Source organism: Aspergillus caelatus (genome assembly GCF_009193585.1).
Source record: "Aspergillus caelatus strain CBS 763.97 unplaced genomic scaffold BDV27scaffold_24, whole genome shotgun sequence".
NCBI classification, from domain to species: Eukaryota; Fungi; Ascomycota; class Eurotiomycetes; order Eurotiales; family Aspergillaceae; genus Aspergillus; species Aspergillus caelatus.
This window is the reverse complement of record NW_022475287.1, coordinates 1-17,312: the sequence shown is the minus strand read 5'-3', so window position 1 is coordinate 17,312 and position 17,312 is coordinate 1. Positions and strand designations below refer to the sequence as shown.

Genomic DNA, 17,312 nt, shown 5'->3' with positions numbered 1-17,312 from the left:
TACGGCTGGTAGTGTGGCATGCATTATCATTGATTACCACCTCTGCAAGCTTGAACATCTGACGGTGAGCGTCATTTAAAAGCAGTTTGCTCAACACCAGCGCCACTACTTCGCCGGACGTGACCAAGCGGCAACACATTTCAAAGACACTGTCAATATGGAGACCCAGATTAGTATGAATACGTTTCGATTGCCATTGTTCTTTATTGTAGTTTCCGACGGCATAAAGAGTTCCTCAACTGACACGCTTATTCAGGATCATCCAGCCTGCGACAGAGCTGCATCTTTTGTCGGGGCCGAAAGATTCGATGTTCTGGCGGGCGTATCTGCAACGCTTGCCGAGACCGTAACATCAACTGCGTATACGGCCCTGAAGCCCGCAAGGGCCGACCAAGACGCAAAGGGACGGAGGACAAGTGCGCCCTTAACCCGGGTGTCAGCAAGCGCGGCAGGAAGCAGTCCATTTCATTGACTAATACCGCAGTAGCCAGCGTTCTGAGCGACGAGTCGGTGGTGCACGCGTCAGTAGCCCTCAAGAAGGTTCACACCCTGGGCAACGACCTAGAGCAGATGTTCGATGATTACTTCATCAGCAAAACTGGATCGGAATCTAATCTTCTTCAGTTGTCTATAAGTTCTTTTCAGAGACGTCAACAGCGGTCGTATACCTCGACACCACCCAACCATCCTAAGCACCATCAGGTAAACTATGATAGGCTACTATCCTCCATTGCCCAAGAGATGGTGGAAATGCTACTGCTGCGTGTTGGCTCTTTGAGATGTGGGCAACCGGAGGAGGGGAACCGAAACTTTTTCGTTGCTAGTCTAGTGGTTGACACCACATCATCTATGTTCGACCCTCCACAGCATCAAAATCCTCTAACAGATCTAGGAAAGCACCGCATCTTGCAGTTGATTGACATGTGGTTCTCGGTGCATCCTCTATCGCCACTAGTATCAAAAACCTTGATTACTAGTGAAGTTAAGGATGGAACGGTGGATGAGGCTCTATTGGCAATAATCTTGTCTGATGCGTGTCATGTCCTAGGTGATGTCAGCGAGCAGCATGGGGCTATAAGTGATGAATCCCAGAAGTTGTTCGAGTTTGCTTCCACCCAAATCAAACAGCGCCAGCTACCCCTTGACGATTCAGAAGGCCTCGCCACAGTACAAACTTTGTTTCTAATAGCATGGAGGGAGCTGTGCTTGGGTCATGCCCGGCGAGCAACCTGCCTTGTGGGCTATACTTGCTATATGGCCTCACGTTTAGCTAAAACAGGGAAGAATGCAGACACGAAGAGCATCAAATTGAATGGTGTTGAGATTGACCTGGTCAAAAAAGAGGTCCTGCAAAATGTTCATTGGTTATGTTTAACCACCACCTCCTGGGCGTTCATGCAATTTGACCAAGCCCTTGCACTCTTCGGCCCCGACGAGATACCTGATTTTCCTTGTCTAGATGAGACCACTTCGGTCCTGATCCGCTTAGACCAAGCGTCGGATAATATATCTACGCTCCCAGCACAGATACAAGCCTTACGATGTCTATGGCCTCTCAGCCATATCGCCAGCACTGTATCTCACATCTACATTCTGTATTTCAATATGCCTGCCAAGGGAGTTCCAAAAGCCTCATGGCAGGAGCAGCATATTCATCAATTATACGATCTCCTTCAGTCTTGTGCTGATTTCCCCACGTTGTCGGTGAAGATCAGAGATATCCTCCTTCAGGCGGTACAAGCTGTGGAGAAGCGAATCACGACCTTGCCTTCACAACTTTACCTGTTGACTGCCTATCATATTATAATCACACACATGTTATTCTCCCAGGATAAAACGGACCAGGAGTCGTTGAGCCTCTCGTCGACTATTATAAATGCCTTCTGCCAGTCTGCATCGGCGCTTCTAGCTCTCTCGTATCGTTCTCTAGATCCATCAAGGGGTCTAATGCCAGCACAGAGGGACGGAGGGATGGAATTTATCAATATGCTCGTCCTGGGGCTCGATACATGTAGTAGAGCCCTTGTTCATATCTATGACCATCTCAGCCGCGGTGCGATTGACAATCAAAAAGAAAAAGCAGTAATCAGAAAACAGCTGGCGGATTATGCTGATAGGTTTCATCAAATCTGTAAAAGTGATGCGGTGTCACGATGTGGATCCGTGATACGGTCTGTTAAGAAACGGCTCAAATGGGCGAAATTGGCATTTCAACACCTTCAAATCCTTGCTGAGCCCCAAGAAGTGCTTTCATCTGTCCAGTACGCGACCCCTGACTTGCCTACAGCTCTGAATCTTGGCTGGCCTCGTAATGAGGGCTTGCTGTTAGATCCCGCCTTTGCCACTGCTCGACCTGGGGACATTTTATCGTCTGACATAGTCCCCGATGCGCTCCAGCAGCCGGTCTCGGGAATTACTAACCCATTCTTCGTTGTGGATGATCCCATAATCGGCACACTTGTAGGGCTTCCGGGTTTTACTGGTGCCCATGAGCAGTCATATCCGGACTATACGAGCTTGCAGCAGAGCAAGCTGAGCATGGGTTCAGAGCAAGACCTTCCTCACATCCAGAATCCAACGTCCTTGTTTCCCGGCTATGGGGAAAGTCTACATTTGGCGTATCGTGGTCCCAGGGGTCCGCCTTTGAGTCTCGCCAGTACCATTGACCGCCTGAACGAGCCTAACTCCACGCCATCTGAAATGACAGAATTTATGAGTAATGACACGGTCAATTTGACGCTGCCAGAAGAGACCTTGGACAATGATTTGTTGTCTCAGTTGCTCAGCAACCCCGATGGATGACTGCAAACGCAGCCCTCGCTATAATATTAGGCGTGTCATAGCTCTAGGTATGCCGAACTGCTTCCGGCAGCCAAGTCATCCTATGCCGGTAGTCATCAAAGCAAACACAGCTAACAGCCGTTTGAGTGAGGCCTACCATCAAGAATACTAGCCTCTGGCAGTCATAGAGCATTGAGTTGAAAAGGGATTGGGCGACCATACAGTGGGTTGAAAGCTTGTTATTTATTGTACAGTACCGGACGGGCCTTGCCCCAGGCGCGGAAACCTCAGATCACCAAGGGACAGATAGAGTGCTGACTGGGTTCCGTCATGGCTGATGTAAGTACTAACTGACCTTATAAAACTTCGCTAACTGGTATTAGATTGTTACTCTAGCTCACAGTTGAAAGACATCAATCTGGCATATGTAGCTTTAAACTTCCAAGAAATCATATAAAAACAACAAGGACACAGAAACAGAGGGTATTCATCTCCAACAGCAAAGAGAGAAAAGACAGGAACAACAATCAAACTTTGACTCTATGCTCACCATAACCTCACTCCCTTCATCCCCCCTCAAGCAGTGATGGTTATCGGCCGTCCCAGATACGGGTTATCCAGCTGCAATGGCCGACGAAGGAAGTTCTCAAAGATCCAAAGGCCAACATCATTGGGACATATAGTATACCCAACCGCCGGGTTCATCTCCGTCCCAGCCCTAATCTTACCCAGGCCAACTCCCTCACCATCCGTGAACCAACTAGGACGAACAAGGGTATAATCCCGAATAGCCCTATCCTCTTCGGGCCTCCTCATTTCATCGAAGATAGTCTCCTCCATGACTTTCTTGTCCGCATGTGGCTCCCTCAGCAGCCAGTAATTCAAGGGCAACAGAGCAATCGGCGAGTCTCGCTTCTTGGTAGTCAACCCTACCGAGCTGATAGCGACGAGCACTGGCTTCACACCAAGTGCTCTGGATGCCGCGAGTATAGTTCTAACGGCGTCTTGGCAGATAGTCGGGTTGTCGAGCTTTGGTCTGAGCGGGTTCGTGAAAATGAGCTTGCCGCCGACGCCGGAGATGATTATATCGACGGGTCGGCCATTGTACATGAGTGTCTGTTGCACTGCGTCAAGGTCCGTGACGCTACCTTTCACAATGTAGAGCTTGTCTGCGGTGACTGATTCGGAAATACCCCGTTGGCGCAGTAGATTCTGGAGCTTGGTCGGATCACGAACCACTAGATATCATTAGCATCACAGTTGAACGCCAAAGTGTACCCTAAACAGAAAAGGGACATAGTAGGTAGATGGAAAGATATAAACCGAATACATACAAGCAGAACAACAAATGCCAGCCTCCAAAGCTTGAACTAAACAGGCCAAATTACATCCGCCAGTGGCACCAAAGAAAGCAACAGTATGAAGATTGCCCGCAGCCATGATGATGATGATGATGATGATGATGATGAATAGGATCACTAAAGATGCGAATGAGAGAGAAAATTGGAATACTTGCAATTGTGATTGTGAGTGTTAAATTGAAACTGACATTCCCGGACCCAAGCCATCTTTTATATTTGTATGTGTTGGAGTCTATGCTGTGTTGGACGGGGAGTAAATCTCCGTCTGGAGACGGAGACTTTTATATACCGGGAGGCTGTGTTGGCTTATACCTCCGTTTCTAGGCGGCCTTTTTCCTGCGCAAGAATACCCATGTGTGCATGATTTTCCATGGGATAGAATGTTTGTTTCTATTTTTATTGCTATTGCTTGTTTTACGGGGGATCTAGCTTGGGGCATCGCGGCGGATTGCAGGCATCTACTATTGACGGGGCCGCTCAGTACTGGCGGGGATTGATACACGGCCTACTTCGTACCAATCTCAAAATTGAACATATCTTCGTAATATTCGCTGGTTATTGTATCAAATGAAAGGGAAAAAAAAATGGTTGTAGTCGACAAAAGATGTGTGTGACTTGGGGTATCCCATCGGCTTTGTTATGTGGGAAACAGGAAATCGCTAGACACAAGAAAGAAAGCATGAAAAACGTACAAAGGGAAGCAAATATGAAGAAAGAGGGAGCCTCGTAGGGCAATATAACAAATAATGGAACAGAGCCAGAAGATAAAAACAGACCTCTGTAGTCTAAAGACAAAAATTCTAGGTCATCCATATGTAGTCCCGCGCTGCCGCGCATTGTGCGCGACAGAGGCCAGACAAATATATTGTGTGAATAACCTGGGAATCAGAGAATGATTGAAACACTATGGCCGAACCAAAGTCATGTGTCCAGCACATTGTTAGCTCCTGGCCAACATAGAACTTTCGTATTGACTAGGCGTTTAGGCGAGAAACGTCTGCAAAAGGCCTAGAGATTATTGGCTTATAGACTTCCGCATCTTTCGGCCAACCCAGTCGGCTAGCATCGAGTCCAACTGGCTGTTCATTTCCTTCAGTCGCTTGCTCTCTTCCTTGAACAGGCTGCCAGTGATTGGGTGATCAGGCCCAGCAGGAGGGACGTTGGAGTTATCATGAACGATGATGAACAGATCGCGGATGTCGCTTTCATCGTCTAGATAAGATCGCAGGCTAGCATCGCTCCATGTAGGTGTATCGGCCGACCCTATGTCGAACGACGTCCTATCTGCATCGAGATTCCTGCTACCGTTGCTCTCGACAGCTGGAGACAAAGGCGGGGATACCGGGGAGACGGGGAAGCCTCCAGGCGATGATGGATCCATCGTCATCCCCGGTGCACCTGGCGAAGATGGGCCTTCCACCGGGGAGATATCCACTGGAGAAACTTCCGCAGGTGAGATTCCACGGAGGCCTTGGTATCCCACATCCTGCCTTGGAGGGAACTTCTGCGGTGGAGAGGCAACAGAGTGTTGTAAATAGTGAGGCTCGGTAGGAGATGCTACCGTACCTCCCGAATTTGGCTGTGCAGTGTTGAGTTTCTTCAGCGGGCTTGAGGTCCGAATGGGAGAGGACAAAGGTTGGTCTTGCTGAAGATTGGTCGAGACAGGGGACTGTGGGATATCGTCCTCAGACGCTACTTGTCGTATCGTTTGTTCGTTCCTCTGGCTCTGCACAACGTTCACATCTTCATTGGCCTCCACTGATCTCTGTGTCACTCGTTCCTGCTCCACGCCATTCCTCGAAGGAGCCTGGGCGACCGGAGACTGCTTCTGCAGCTTGCTGGGCTGTTTCTGCACCAGGAGAGGGTTAGGGGATTTGGACTCGGGAGACGAAATAGACTCTGACGACGTCTTAGGCTGTGGCGAAGATCGAGACAATTCACCCGAAGTCTTTTCTGTTTCATCAGTCTCTTCTTCGGCTGCCTTAGTCTTTTTGTCCTTTCTCTTGAACAAGCCACTGAGCATCCCTGGTTTCTTGTCTTTGCGCTTTTTGTCGTCCTTGTTCTTATCATATGCACTGAGAGCTTTCTCGACAGCCTCCATGCTCCCACGGGTCTTGCAAGTTGATATATTGTCAGCACGTTTCCAATTGAAAGACTTATGGAAGTGTATCCTACCTCTCTTGCGTCATTGGCCACGCTACTACTGCCAACCTCGTCGCGGAGGAGGTTTGGTGTAAGAGAAATTTTCTTCGTCTCAACGGTGTCATCCTTGAAGAATGAATCTGTGTTCCGCACAGTCCCATTTCTTGATCGGCTGACAGCAGTTTCTCCTGTATGAATTTTAGCAATTAATCATACGTCTCGTTCTGTATAACTCGGAGGGCAATTATACCTTCAGATTCCAACAACTCCGCACTAGATCGTTGTATCTCGGGGCTGGCCCGATCAGATTCTTTCGCCTCGTGTACCGTTTCCAAATCCTCGCTTGCCTTGTCTCTTTGCGACTTCGGTCTGAGAGGCTCGACAACAATGTCCTCATGTTCACTCTCTTGCAAGTCGTCAACATCCCCTCGCAATCCATCCGCGTCGGCCAAAGAAGCAACATCGTCCAGTTCGTCATCCGTGGAAAACTCTATGTCAGAAGCTTCTATGTATGTTGGGCTCGTAAACGTTACGGTCTTCGCGTTCCTACGGCGCATTGCTTTCTTCAGTGGATTCTTAGACTTTTCCGAGTTGTCTCCCAGCATGGTCGCGGAAAGCTGCTTTTATTAGAGGACGTCATTTAACACTAGAAAAGAACCACATACATCGACGTTTCTGTGTTTGTTTAATCTTGCCAATCTTTCGGTAGGTGTCTCAATGTGCTCGGCAGGCAAATACCCTATCTCTAATCAGCTCCCGTTCATGGGATCTAAATGCCCAGCTTACCAATGCTGCCGTCTTTGACGATTCGAACAAGCCACCAGTAGCTGTTACTGTCATCCAGAAGGACCATAGTGTCACCCTTTGCCGCGTTGGCTTGTCCATCAACAGTTGCCACGAAGTTATGAAGCGCATAAACAAACTCGAAGTCGATATCCTCTACTCAGTGTCAGATAGAACTTTTTTTGAAAACTTTGGTGAGAAAACCAAAGTATCGGGCTGTCTTCGAATTATGGGTTTTCATTAAGAGATATAACGTACCGTCGTCGATAGATGGGGAGCTCGAGATTTTATCCATTAGATCATCATCCAACAAATCATCGTCACCTTCTCCGTCTGCTAGGTCACCATCTTCTGAGCCTCCAACGTGCTGACTATGCCCTAAGTCGTCATCAAAATCATCATCGTCATCGTATATATCGATACCGTCGCGATATTCATCTAGATGATTTTCTTCGGTCAAGGGCCCATGCATCACTTCTGTTCTTGTGTCTTGATCGGCGTGTCGAATGGACTGCTCCTGGTGGGGACCAAAACCGCTGCCTACGGCTATGTTCTGTTTTGAGTGATCTTTAGCCGAGGGTGCATGCTGGTCTTGAAGATCAAGAGTGTCTGACACCGGGCAGTTAGCCTCGAACGTTGATGGAGTCGGGTATCAATGGCTTGTATCGCTACGTACCAGCGCGAACAATTCGGGGGCGCGCCATATTGTGTGAATTTCCACTATCGACTTAAGGATGAGAGTGAAGTAGCGCGGAGAACTGAACCAACAAGCGACTCATTTAAGTCGTATAGATTGGAGTCAAATGAAACGGGAGGAAATAGCTTGACGCTCTCCGAGGTCCAGATAAAGAATGGAAGGTCGCAAAGGCCTACTGCGTGCGTCAAATGAGGGAATATCGCGGAGATTTAGGCGCGAGGGACATAAAGAGGCGGATATTAAAGATTGGCAGGGCCGCAAACAACGACGGCGGGGGTTTGTTTGACAACTGTACAGCAACTAGGCGCACCGGGGTTGGTCGAAGGTCGGGCAACAAGGCGCAAGAAAAAAAAAAGAGAAAGAAGAAAAGAATATACTCTCAGAGTAATTTGAATTTCACAACAAACACAACAATAAACAAGGCTGCAGAAGGGACACAGAAGGTACAGCAGCCGAAACCGTGCTAATGACAAGAACGAGTTCCCCGGACTTTTCAAGACAACCACAAAAAGGAGGTTCTCCAGTGTTCAATTCCCCCTCCCCCCAAACAAGCGCCCCTTGCGCGCGCTTAATCAAACCATTCCCAAAGCGGCCTCGTGCCTGAACCAACGAACGTGAAATAAGCCAAAATGCCAAGGTCTAGACTGTTTAGCGTCCCGATTGGCTGGGACTTCACCGGTGAACGGCTTAGGGCTTCAATTCGAGGGTTCCCGGTGGATCAGGTGATACATTAAAGGCTAGGGCCGAAAGGAGACTAGGGCCGGTCCACGGGACTCCGCTAGGCGTTCTGTTAATGGTTGGTAAGTGGTCAATGATGATTGCATTTTACATGATCTTCGTTTCCCCGCTGCTGACTTTCCGATCCTGCAATGACATCGCCTTCCGTTATCTCCCGATATGCCCATTCTTGCCCATTTTCGTCCCAGTCTGACGATTTTTCTTTCATCTTCTCACTCACATCAGCCTGGGTGGTTGCTACCTGACGTCGTATACCATTTATATTACTAAGAGAACCACTTGGACTTGCTGTTAAAAACCATTTAACCTTTATTTTATTCCCATTACCCCACCGGAACTGTCTAAACGGCCCGTTTCTTATACATCTTTTCAACGTTGATTGCTCTCGATGTTGCACCACTGCACCTATCAGCTGGGAGGACTGTGAATTTCTTCTTCCTTTTCTTCTTCTTCTCTTTTGACCTTTTGATATCGCCGATTAAGAGGACTTCGTGCTCTCTGTGAGGGCATGGCTCATACAGAGAGGAACAGTGCGTTGGCAGGGTTGAAAATCGACACATCCTTTCCTCTTACACACAGACCTAGATGGCGAAGTGAGGCAGGAGGCAGGAGAGTGACGGATGATGGAACTGGTATCGAGGGCGACCGTACAAACATCTTTCACGAATCTGGCGCACGCCGTTACGGTACTGATGAAGACAACAGTGTTTTGAGCAGTCTGCATTCAGCGACTCCCCCTATCTCGGTACCCCGACATGATGATCACCCTAAGGAAGATGTTAGCTTCCCGGAAAGACCCGAGGATGTACAATCATCTCCGCTTGACAGCTTCCTTCACAGCCGCCGCCGTTCCGTCAGCTTCGACCCGAACATCACCCTCGACTCCGGACAGCCCCAGGCGCTGGGAGAGCCGTTGGCAAAGGGAGTTATAAGGACCCGGCCCCAGAGGTTCCAGGCAAAAGGCTCGAGTCTGAAAAACACGCTACCCCAGGATAATGACGACGATCACTATCCGAGACACGGATACAGGGCTCAGCGGGGCTTCGACTCTCATGAAGGTTTTCTGAGTAGTCCTGATGATGACATGCGCGTGAATTCGGCAATTGATCGTCCCACGTCGTTGACATCGATCTCCACGGCTTCCCCCATCACAGAAGAGCTGCGTACCCCTCCTGAAGGATCCAAAGGCGCCCTGCCGTCCCCTTTCTGCGTAGCATCTCCTGTGCAAGGATTTGCTTCGCTTGATGACCGCAGCTCCTGGTCTAGTAGTGTCATAACCCCTTTCGGAAGCAAAACAAGAGGGTTTCGAGGCTCCACTCGCCAGAGCTCCCGCCGATCAACAGCTTCGAGTGGCAAATCTCCCGCCAGCATGTTCCTTTCCATGTGGAGTAGTGGCGAAGAGCCTGCACCACAGCCTGATGACGAAGGCCAAATGGTCGGGACTGAGTATGTTCTGGGAAAACAGATTGGATTTGGGGGGTTCAGTACGGTAAAGGAGGCGTACAAAGCCGATGAAACTGGTGGAACCAAACGGTTGGCTGTTAAGATTGTGCGGAAGCAAGTCTCAGGGAAGAATGAAAAAGAGAACGATGAGGTTCAAGCAGAATTCGATCATGAAGTTCGAGTCTGGCGATATCTCAGCCATCCAAATGTTCTCACGCTTGACGCTGTCTACGAGACTGACTACGCGACATTCTGCTTTACTAAATTAGCCATCGGCGGTACCCTTTTCGATCTTATCCGGCAAAACCGGCGCGGTCTTGACATGAAGCTTGCAAAGAAATATACGTATCAGTTAGCGTGTGCACTGCGATACCTGCATGAAGATGCCCGAGTAGTGCACCGAGATATTAAATTGGAGAACTGCCTTCTGGACCCGATTGAGCTTCCAGACGGAACGAAAGCATCGAACCTTGTCTTGTGTGACTTCGGAATGGCAGAATGGATGAACATAGATAACGGGGGCGACTCTCCCGACCCATACGACGACGCTGCGGATCGACCGCCACCTAAAACGATCGGCCCTGCTGGGTCAAGTACTAGTGTTGCAGGAAGTCTGGAATATGCATCTCCAGAACTGCTTCTTTCTACCAGTGGTGTCATTGAACCGTCGGTTGACATATGGGCATTTGGCGTGATCGCTTATACTGTGCTCGTTGGGTCTCGCCCCTTCCAAGATCCGTTCACGCCCCGCGTTCAGTCGCATATCCTTAGCGGGAACTGGGACAGGACGGCAGTTCTAGGTGATGAAACAGATCCGCCGGCCCGCAGGGACCGGGAGCACGCCCTTGAGTTGATCGAGGGTTGTTTGAATATGAGCGTTGAAAAACGTTGGACAATCCGTGATGTACTCTCATCCCGTTGGCTGCGGGAACTATCTGAAAAGGGCGAAGATGGTGAAGCCGACACCATCTGGAAGCTGTGAAGCTTTTTTTTTCCCCTTTTTTTCCTTTTTCCTTTTTTTTTTTTTTTTTTTTATCCTTTCCGTATTGCTCTCTAACCCGGCTTTTGGGTGGGGTGACTTGAAATATGGGATATGACGCTTTGCATTTCGACTTACGATATACTGATGATCAAAACTGGCGCTATTATGATATGGACAAGCGCTGGTGTTCGGGATTAGTGATCATCTATGATACCCTCTCTTTCTGTGTTTTTGTTGCTTGCGACTTTATATGTTCACATTTCGGTATACGGAGGAGGCTCCTTTCATACATCATTCTGTTCGCTCTTGGGGGCCTCATGGGTTTGATTGTTCTAGTCGGTTACTACTTTTCATGCAATGGTTGGTCATGGTATCTTCGGAGGATAGGTTCTTCGGTTTCACAAGCATGGCGTTTGGCTGGTCTCATTTACTGCACTGTTATATTCTCCTTTCCTGTAACTATATAGCTGGTAGCTGTGCTGTACTGTGCAGTTAGTGGAATTCTAGTTATAATAACATTCGCCTTCTAGAAGGAGGTTTGAAAAGAAAAAAAAATCTTAAAATTGAGTTGAGAAAAGCTATAACATCGTGCACACCGATAAAGTCAACCTTGAATAGCCATATTCTATAATCGCCCACATCGCAAGACTTGGACTCCCCGTTCTACTGGATGAAATATCCCTCCGACAAGACTTCGACGTCAACAAAAAACGCCCAATCATAACAGAAATACGCAATATAAATCTTTAGGTTCATATAGTGAGTATCAGCTAGCAGATCTAGTATAGTATAAACTCTCACAGCCAGTCATCCATCATCGACCCCGAACGCTATTGTGGAGTAAAGTAGGCTTACAACTCCCAAAACTACAGAAGACCCGCTATCCGACAAAGGTACACACACCCTTACTGCAGGTGAGCTGGTGGACAAGCAAGTACCATTACCAGTAGAGAAAAACGAACGATGATTAATTGTTTGGTGACTTGGAGAGGGGGACTGCTGTTCAACTGCCGACGCCGGATGAAACCAAGTGTTGATGGGTTGTGTTGGGTTAATTCATGCTCTCCGTCCAAGGCAACTTAGGACTCTCCAGGAGATCTTCACGGATCTCGACCTTACCAGTAGAGCCTTCACTGATCACATGTGCGAGCTGACATGTTTGTCTACTAGCTTGTGGCCACAATCCACAGCCACCATCCCTCCATGTAGAATAGTTGTTTCCGCCGCGCAATCTTGGTGGCTCCTTCAAGAGAACCACTAGGCATACGAGTACAGTAAGACAACTTATAGGACAGCACCAACTGGAGCACCACAGTAGGATCAAACGGAAGCAGCGACACCCAGGGTATGCGTCGATGGGAAAGATAGCGAGAAGAAACCTACAGTATCCCGCAACAGGCAGAGACGTCACGTTAGACTTGAGTACTCTGCGATTTGCTATACCAGTGCAAAAGAGGGAAGCAGAGAAATCAAAATAGATCCGACCTATTCACGTATCTAGAGTGCATATTTATACAAGTAGCTGCCAAAACAAAAAGAGAGCATCAATGGGAAAAAATACATCGTGCAGAGATAATGTATCACGCGGCCATCGTCCCCAAGATGATAAGAGGGGCACGCAAATTTCTCCGCCGGACAATGCTTGCTGACCATTCCCCAAGCATATTGTTAGTGAAACTGTTCATAAGCACCAAATTACCAAAGTCTGTTCTCGGGCAAGACCTTCTCCTTCTTAACACCAGCAGCAGTCTTCCTCTCAACCGGCGAGCGGAAGAACAAACTGGGTCCCTCCATAGGCTTCAACAAATGGCTCAAATAACCCCTGTGAGCAGGATCACGGTAGTACTCGATATCTTTTCTCTTCGTCGGATCGGGCAGCCTATACTGGAAGCCCATCTCCTTCATGATGGCAGACTCGGTCAGGTTTTCTGCTCCCTCGGCGTTGTTCAATTCCTCGCTGCCACTCTCCTTTGTCCATGCCGTAGACACAAATGGGTGCATCTCACGGCGCATGATACGTGCGATTGCCGATTTGGTGTAGAATCTGGTAGTAACGGATCCGCCCGCAGCCTCAACAGCAGCAATGGCGGTTGCTGAGGCGCGAGAAACGACGATGTGGATGGGTTGTTTGAGGGTGGATTCAGCGCCTCGACCGAGAAGCTTTACGCCTTCTTTTGTTTGGTGGATGCAGCGCGATTGGGCCAGTTCGCGGATGGTGATGGGCCGAGCAGGGTCGATGCGGCCTTGGTCGATCCACTCTTGGATGCGGTCGAGGTTGACCGGGGCGAGGTCAAGAGAGAAGCTGTGTTGGCCGGAGTCAGTAAGCTTCATGATGCCTTCCACATCTGCAGTCCCAGTAACGGCGGCAGCATGTTAAGCCGGGAGAGCAAGAATACAGGAAATAAGGAAACTTACACATTGTTGAACCCCCTCTCGCCATGAACAATAATTTCCGGCGTTTGACCACCGTTGAACCTAGCTGGAACCTTTCCATGCTGCTTCTGACCCTTATGACCTCTGCCGGAGGTTTTACCCTTCCCTGACGCCGGACCGCGACCTCTCCTGATTCGCTTGTTATAGGCACCCGGGGTATCGGAAAGGGAAGCTAGAATGTGAGCATTGCGGCTTTGTTGCTGAAGCTGAGGGAAAAGAAGGGAAAGAGACGAAATGGCGGAAAGAGGTTTTGAAAGTGGGCGCTGCCACTGGGTAGGCAATATCTGAAGCCTGGGTGGCATGGTGATTTGCAATGTTCAGTCGTTGTTGAAGGGGAATCAACGGGTTTCGGCGTGAGTGAGATACAGGCCAAAGATCTTTCGGAGGCTCGCCTGAGGCCCGTTTCCGGAGATACGTCGGACCGGTGAGGGCGAGGACTTTTTGTATTGTAGGTCCAAAATTCCACTTCCTGTCTTAATTTTCAACATATTATAACTTCTATACTTTACTGAAGATATTTCCTTATGTGATTTTCCAGTGAATTTGTATCAAGAATTCTTGTTCCAGGGGCCTACCTAGTATCCATTAGTATCTATACACGCCAGCCACAAGACTCCTTCATCTGCCATTGGTCAATTGCTCTATACTTACCGCACTCATTATATGGCAGAATTATTTACTTAGAAGGCGGTGGATAAGCTGAACGGAGCTGTTACAATGCTAGATTTATATGGATTGAAATAATTTTCATACATTTATATCCCTTCCAGACCAATATAAGCCTGTTTAGGTACTCCTTTAATAGTGTCACTTGTGAACTCCTAATCATGCCAATGCAAGCAGATGTTCAACATGGGTGTATGAACGGAGACAGCAATCAACAACGCCATTGCCATGCTTCGTCCAAATAACAAAAAAGAAGACAAAAAAGGTCGCCCCTCCCTGATCGTCAGTGATCCCATTGGCTCTTCAATGCAGTAGCCGTCTATAATATTGAACGCCGTAATAATGCAAGGTCGTTAGAATAAGAAAAGAGAAATGTAAGCTGTACAAGATACAGGATTGAACAAGGGAAAAAAGAAAAAGAAAAAAAATAGTAGTATCAAGGCTAAAACACCTCTTTCGTACGGAGTCATGATTCAATCGTAACATGAAGTGAAGATGTCAATGAACTTTAATAGTGCGGAGTTGAATGAAAGGTGGGTTGAAGAAAAGGTGCCTGCGGCCAAGCCTCATGGTGAAGGTAGGGCAGCAGGCCTGTCTTGCGCTCAGCTGCGGTTTTACCGAGGGGCTGATAATGCATATGCTCGAAAGGAACAGCGCGTTGTTGTTGAAGTGAGGACGAGGGTGGAGGAATCAACAAGGTGTTGAAATTGCGAACAGGTCGGTAAGGTGAGTTGCGGTTTGCAAGGAAGAAGGAAGGCGACAAGTTAGTTTGGGGTGTGTGGCTCGAGTATGCAGAGATGGCGGGTGAGATAGTGGCCGAGGTGACGCCAAACGGACTATTATGTTGCCTTGCAGGGTCTGGGAGTGACACCGAAGGGTTGTACAATCCATTCGTAATGGGAGGAACCTGAGTTGGTGGTAGCTGAGGGACCCAACTGGTGGAAGGATTGTAGACCGGATGCATTGCGCGATTAGCAACGGAGGGAAATGGAAGCACAGATGTTGGAATGCCCGGAGCCAGGGCATTAGAAGATGGTGGGAAGTTCGGACGTGGCAATCGTGACATCGATCCAGATAAGCTGTTCGCCGATGGTGCGGATGTCGCTGCCAAGACTGGAGGCAAAGTAGGGACACCTGTCAAAGCAGCCGATGGAAGCGTCGACATCGATGTAGGCAAAGTAGTTGGCATTGCCACTCGTTTTGATGGCTGGTCCTCGACGTAGTCGTCTAGGGTCCGCTTCTTAGAAGGCATCGGCGGGAATTCCTTGGCCAAGTGTGGAGGTGGTGCGTAGGCTGGCGCGTTTGATGGTAAGCTCCAGTTCTGAGCACGAAGAACATCCGAATTGGGAGGAGAGGGCAGTCTTTGCGAGGGCGACACTTGCGAAGCTCCTAGATTTGGTGAGATACGAGGTGCTGGAGTTGATGACTCTAGTTCCTTCGATTCTGGCAACAAAGATGCCTTGTTGAAAAAGTCGGCAAAAAGACTAAGTTTCGAATGCCACTGCGTCCACCCTTCCTCCGAAACGAAGAGGTTGTACCGCACATTGCTGAGAAACTCCACCTCCATAACATGTATTTCCTGTACAGAAATGCCAGAAACCTCGGCCCACGTTTTATTTGTGTAGGTGTTATCATCGAGGACTAGACGCTGGTTAGCACCTTTCGAATATTAGCATTTAAGATGTTCAAACCAACATTTATTTCCCAGCATAAGAGCAATTGTCATCAACCTATACTCGCTACCCTTCTTTCCTCGAACTCGGTGATTGAATTTCTTTAACCGGTATATGAAGAGAAGTGCTAAGAGAATGACATTCTGGCTCACTTGCGTAGTCGAGAGAATGTTTGTCACCCATTTCAGAAAACCAGCGGACGGAGTCGCTTCTGGAACGATGTGCAGAAGAGGATTATTCCTTTCCTCAATATCATTCAACTTGGCCGTAGTTTCAAACCAGAACAAGCATGTCATCTGCCCGGATCAGCATACAAAGCTTATCACAGAGTAAAACGTAATGATCTCTTACCTGAGCAGCAAAGTCGGCCAGATTGCCCTTGCTATTGTTGATAGATGACGGTATCTGCAAATAAGAAGCAACCGATTTGGAACCTCCTTTCCTCTGGCTAGCTGGCTCAGAAGACGGGGCATCTTGAAGAGAGGGTTGGCTCGGTGGCTTCGACTGCGGTACAGAGGCAGTAGGGTGATGGTGGTCCGATGCCATGCGCGTATAGTTCGGTGCTTTGGCGTAGGGGGGAAGTGTAACTCCACCGAATTTACCGCCATAGCCGGAAGGGGGAATGCTGTTGTACGCAACGCCGGCCATATCGTTCGGGGGAGTAGGGAGACCGTCCCTGAACGGTGCGGTCCAGTGGTGATCAGGGTCCTCCAAAACTGTTTCGAGATGTCGTTTTTTTGCACAAGTCGAATCTTCCGTCCGGGAATAGAGAGGTATGGTGGGGGTGAACGGATGTGGGACAGAGGAATACGACTGTGTTGAGAACACTGGAAGAGACATAAGGAGGTTGGCAGGTTGAGAATAGAAGAGTCAGATTGTTGAGGTAATACTGCTGAACACAGCTTATCATGGAACTCCCATTGGCATCAACGGCAGATCAATGAACCTATGTATTCAATATCGCTGACACTGATAGTCGCTCACGTTCAAATGGCTAGGTCGTCTGGGGAAATATATGTTGTTGGCGGTGGTAGACCAAATAAAATTGCACGGAATTATTTGGAAGGAGTTGTTGAACATTAAAGCGGAGGATGGATCCAGCTTTTGTTCATATCAAAAAAATGCCGTGAAGGTCTCGGAGGATAGCAACAGTAGCGGGCCCAGTGAATGTAGATCGTGCCTTGGTCGGCGGAATGAAGGCACTGAAGGGGGTGGAGGAAGATTAATTGAAAGAAGCCAGACCAAGTATAAGCAAATATCAATATAGTATTTAATCACAGTGTTGTAAATTGGTATAGATTGGAAGGTGAGAAACGGAGATGTACTTGAATCTTTTAGAAGTCGCAAGTACATCCAGTTATAGAAAATCCATATATCCAGTAACAAAATAAGAAAATCTAATATAAAAGGAAAGTCCAAAGAATCAAAAAGCCAAAAAAAAAAAATTAAAAAGCCCCAGACCCTCTATGGAATCAAACCATATAGAAAAAAAAAAGAAAAGAAAAATAAAATAAAATAAAAAAGGTGAATTTAAATTGAATTAAGGCGAAAAAGAAACACTAAATTAAAATAAATATGAAAAAGGAAGGGAAGGTAGAAAAAAAAAAAAAAAA

At 48.1% G+C, this 17,312-nt stretch overlaps 7 protein-coding genes across 7 annotated transcripts; 3 read left to right on the top strand and 4 right to left on the bottom strand.

Annotated features, from left to right (window-relative positions):
• Window positions 1–157: 157 nt before the first annotated feature.
• Window positions 158–2,802, top strand: BDV27DRAFT_154119 (Zn(II)2Cys6 transcription factor; the record flags this gene model as incomplete). Its single annotated transcript, XM_032071915.1, has 2 exons — window positions 158–173; window positions 257–2,802. 2 exons carry the CDS (start codon window positions 158–160, stop codon window positions 2,800–2,802), a joined length of 2,562 nt encoding a protein of 853 aa, XP_031931343.1.
• Window positions 2,803–3,166: 364 nt separating this feature from the next.
• On the bottom strand, window positions 3,167–4,442 carry BDV27DRAFT_47895 (NAD(P)-binding oxidoreductase). The gene is made up of 2 exons (XM_032076722.1): window positions 4,116–4,442; window positions 3,167–4,019 (listed from the first exon to the last, which is right to left on the bottom strand). Exons 1-2 carry the CDS (start codon window positions 4,219–4,221, stop codon window positions 3,358–3,360), a joined length of 768 nt encoding a protein of 255 aa, XP_031931342.1. The 5' UTR covers window positions 4,222–4,442; the 3' UTR covers window positions 3,167–3,357.
• A 715-nt stretch (window positions 4,443–5,157) lies between these two features.
• On the bottom strand, window positions 5,158–8,328 carry BDV27DRAFT_168258 (uncharacterized protein; the record flags this gene model as incomplete). Its single annotated transcript, XM_032074723.1, has 7 exons — window positions 7,744–8,328; window positions 7,326–7,676; window positions 7,071–7,223; window positions 6,950–7,023; window positions 6,535–6,901; window positions 6,318–6,424; window positions 5,158–6,255 (listed from the first exon to the last, which is right to left on the bottom strand). Exons 1-7 carry the CDS (start codon window positions 7,769–7,771, stop codon window positions 5,158–5,160), a joined length of 2,178 nt encoding a protein of 725 aa, XP_031931341.1. The 5' UTR covers window positions 7,772–8,328.
• Window positions 8,329–8,656: 328 nt separating this feature from the next.
• Window positions 8,657–10,966, top strand: BDV27DRAFT_122491 (serine/threonine-protein kinase). The gene has a single exon (XM_032065637.1). It carries the CDS (start codon window positions 9,011–9,013, stop codon window positions 10,925–10,927), a length of 1,917 nt encoding a protein of 638 aa, XP_031931340.1. The 5' UTR covers window positions 8,657–9,010; the 3' UTR covers window positions 10,928–10,966.
• On the top strand, window positions 10,931–11,503 carry BDV27DRAFT_122490 (uncharacterized protein). Its single transcript, XM_032065636.1, has one exon. It carries the CDS (start codon window positions 11,032–11,034, stop codon window positions 11,392–11,394), a length of 363 nt encoding a protein of 120 aa, XP_031931339.1. The 5' UTR covers window positions 10,931–11,031; the 3' UTR covers window positions 11,395–11,503.
• Window positions 11,504–12,338: 835 nt separating this feature from the next.
• Window positions 12,339–13,704, bottom strand: BDV27DRAFT_47855 (mitochondrial 54S ribosomal protein uL15m). Its single transcript, XM_032076721.1, has 2 exons — window positions 13,343–13,704; window positions 12,339–13,229 (listed from the first exon to the last, which is right to left on the bottom strand). Exons 1-2 carry the CDS (start codon window positions 13,660–13,662, stop codon window positions 12,623–12,625), a joined length of 927 nt encoding a protein of 308 aa, XP_031931338.1. The 5' UTR covers window positions 13,663–13,704; the 3' UTR covers window positions 12,339–12,622.
• Window positions 13,705–14,072: 368 nt separating this feature from the next.
• Window positions 14,073–17,182, bottom strand: BDV27DRAFT_122486 (putative mucin). The gene is made up of 3 exons (XM_032065635.1): window positions 16,051–17,182; window positions 15,722–15,995; window positions 14,073–15,667 (listed from the first exon to the last, which is right to left on the bottom strand). Exons 1-3 carry the CDS (start codon window positions 16,537–16,539, stop codon window positions 14,535–14,537), a joined length of 1,896 nt encoding a protein of 631 aa, XP_031931337.1. The 5' UTR covers window positions 16,540–17,182; the 3' UTR covers window positions 14,073–14,534.
• Window positions 17,183–17,312: the final 130 nt, after the last annotated feature.

What these genes read in the sequence shown, in the direction of transcription:
- BDV27DRAFT_122486 (XM_032065635.1), bottom strand. Translation starts at nt 16,539, where the DNA reads ATGTCTCTTCCAGTGTTCTCAACACAGTCGTATTCCTCTGTCCCACAT. An exon ending in TGGCCGACTTTGCTGCTCAG is followed by an intron (nt 15,996 to 16,050) that starts GTAAGAGATCAT and finishes TGATCCGGGCAG; the next exon opens with ATGACATGCTTGTTCTGGTT. An exon ending in TCTTATGCTGGGAAATAAAT is followed by an intron (nt 15,668 to 15,721) that starts GTTGGTTTGAAC and finishes ACCAGCGTCTAG; the next exon opens with TCCTCGATGATAACACCTAC.
- BDV27DRAFT_47855 (XM_032076721.1), bottom strand. Translation starts at nt 13,662, where the DNA reads ATGCCACCCAGGCTTCAGATATTGCCTACCCAGTGGCAGCGCCCACTT. An exon ending in GAGAGGGGGTTCAACAATGT is followed by an intron (nt 13,230 to 13,342) that starts GTAAGTTTCCTT and finishes CGGCCAACACAG; the next exon opens with CTTCTCTCTTGACCTCGCCC.
- BDV27DRAFT_47895 (XM_032076722.1), bottom strand. Translation starts at nt 4,221, where the DNA reads ATGGCTGCGGGCAATCTTCATACTGTTGCTTTCTTTGGTGCCACTGGC. An exon ending in TGGCATTTGTTGTTCTGCTT is followed by an intron (nt 4,020 to 4,115) that starts GTATGTATTCGG and finishes AATGATATCTAG; the next exon opens with TGGTTCGTGATCCGACCAAG.
- BDV27DRAFT_122490 (XM_032065636.1), top strand. Translation starts at nt 11,032, where the DNA reads ATGGGATATGACGCTTTGCATTTCGACTTACGATATACTGATGATCAA.
- BDV27DRAFT_122491 (XM_032065637.1), top strand. Translation starts at nt 9,011, where the DNA reads ATGGCTCATACAGAGAGGAACAGTGCGTTGGCAGGGTTGAAAATCGAC.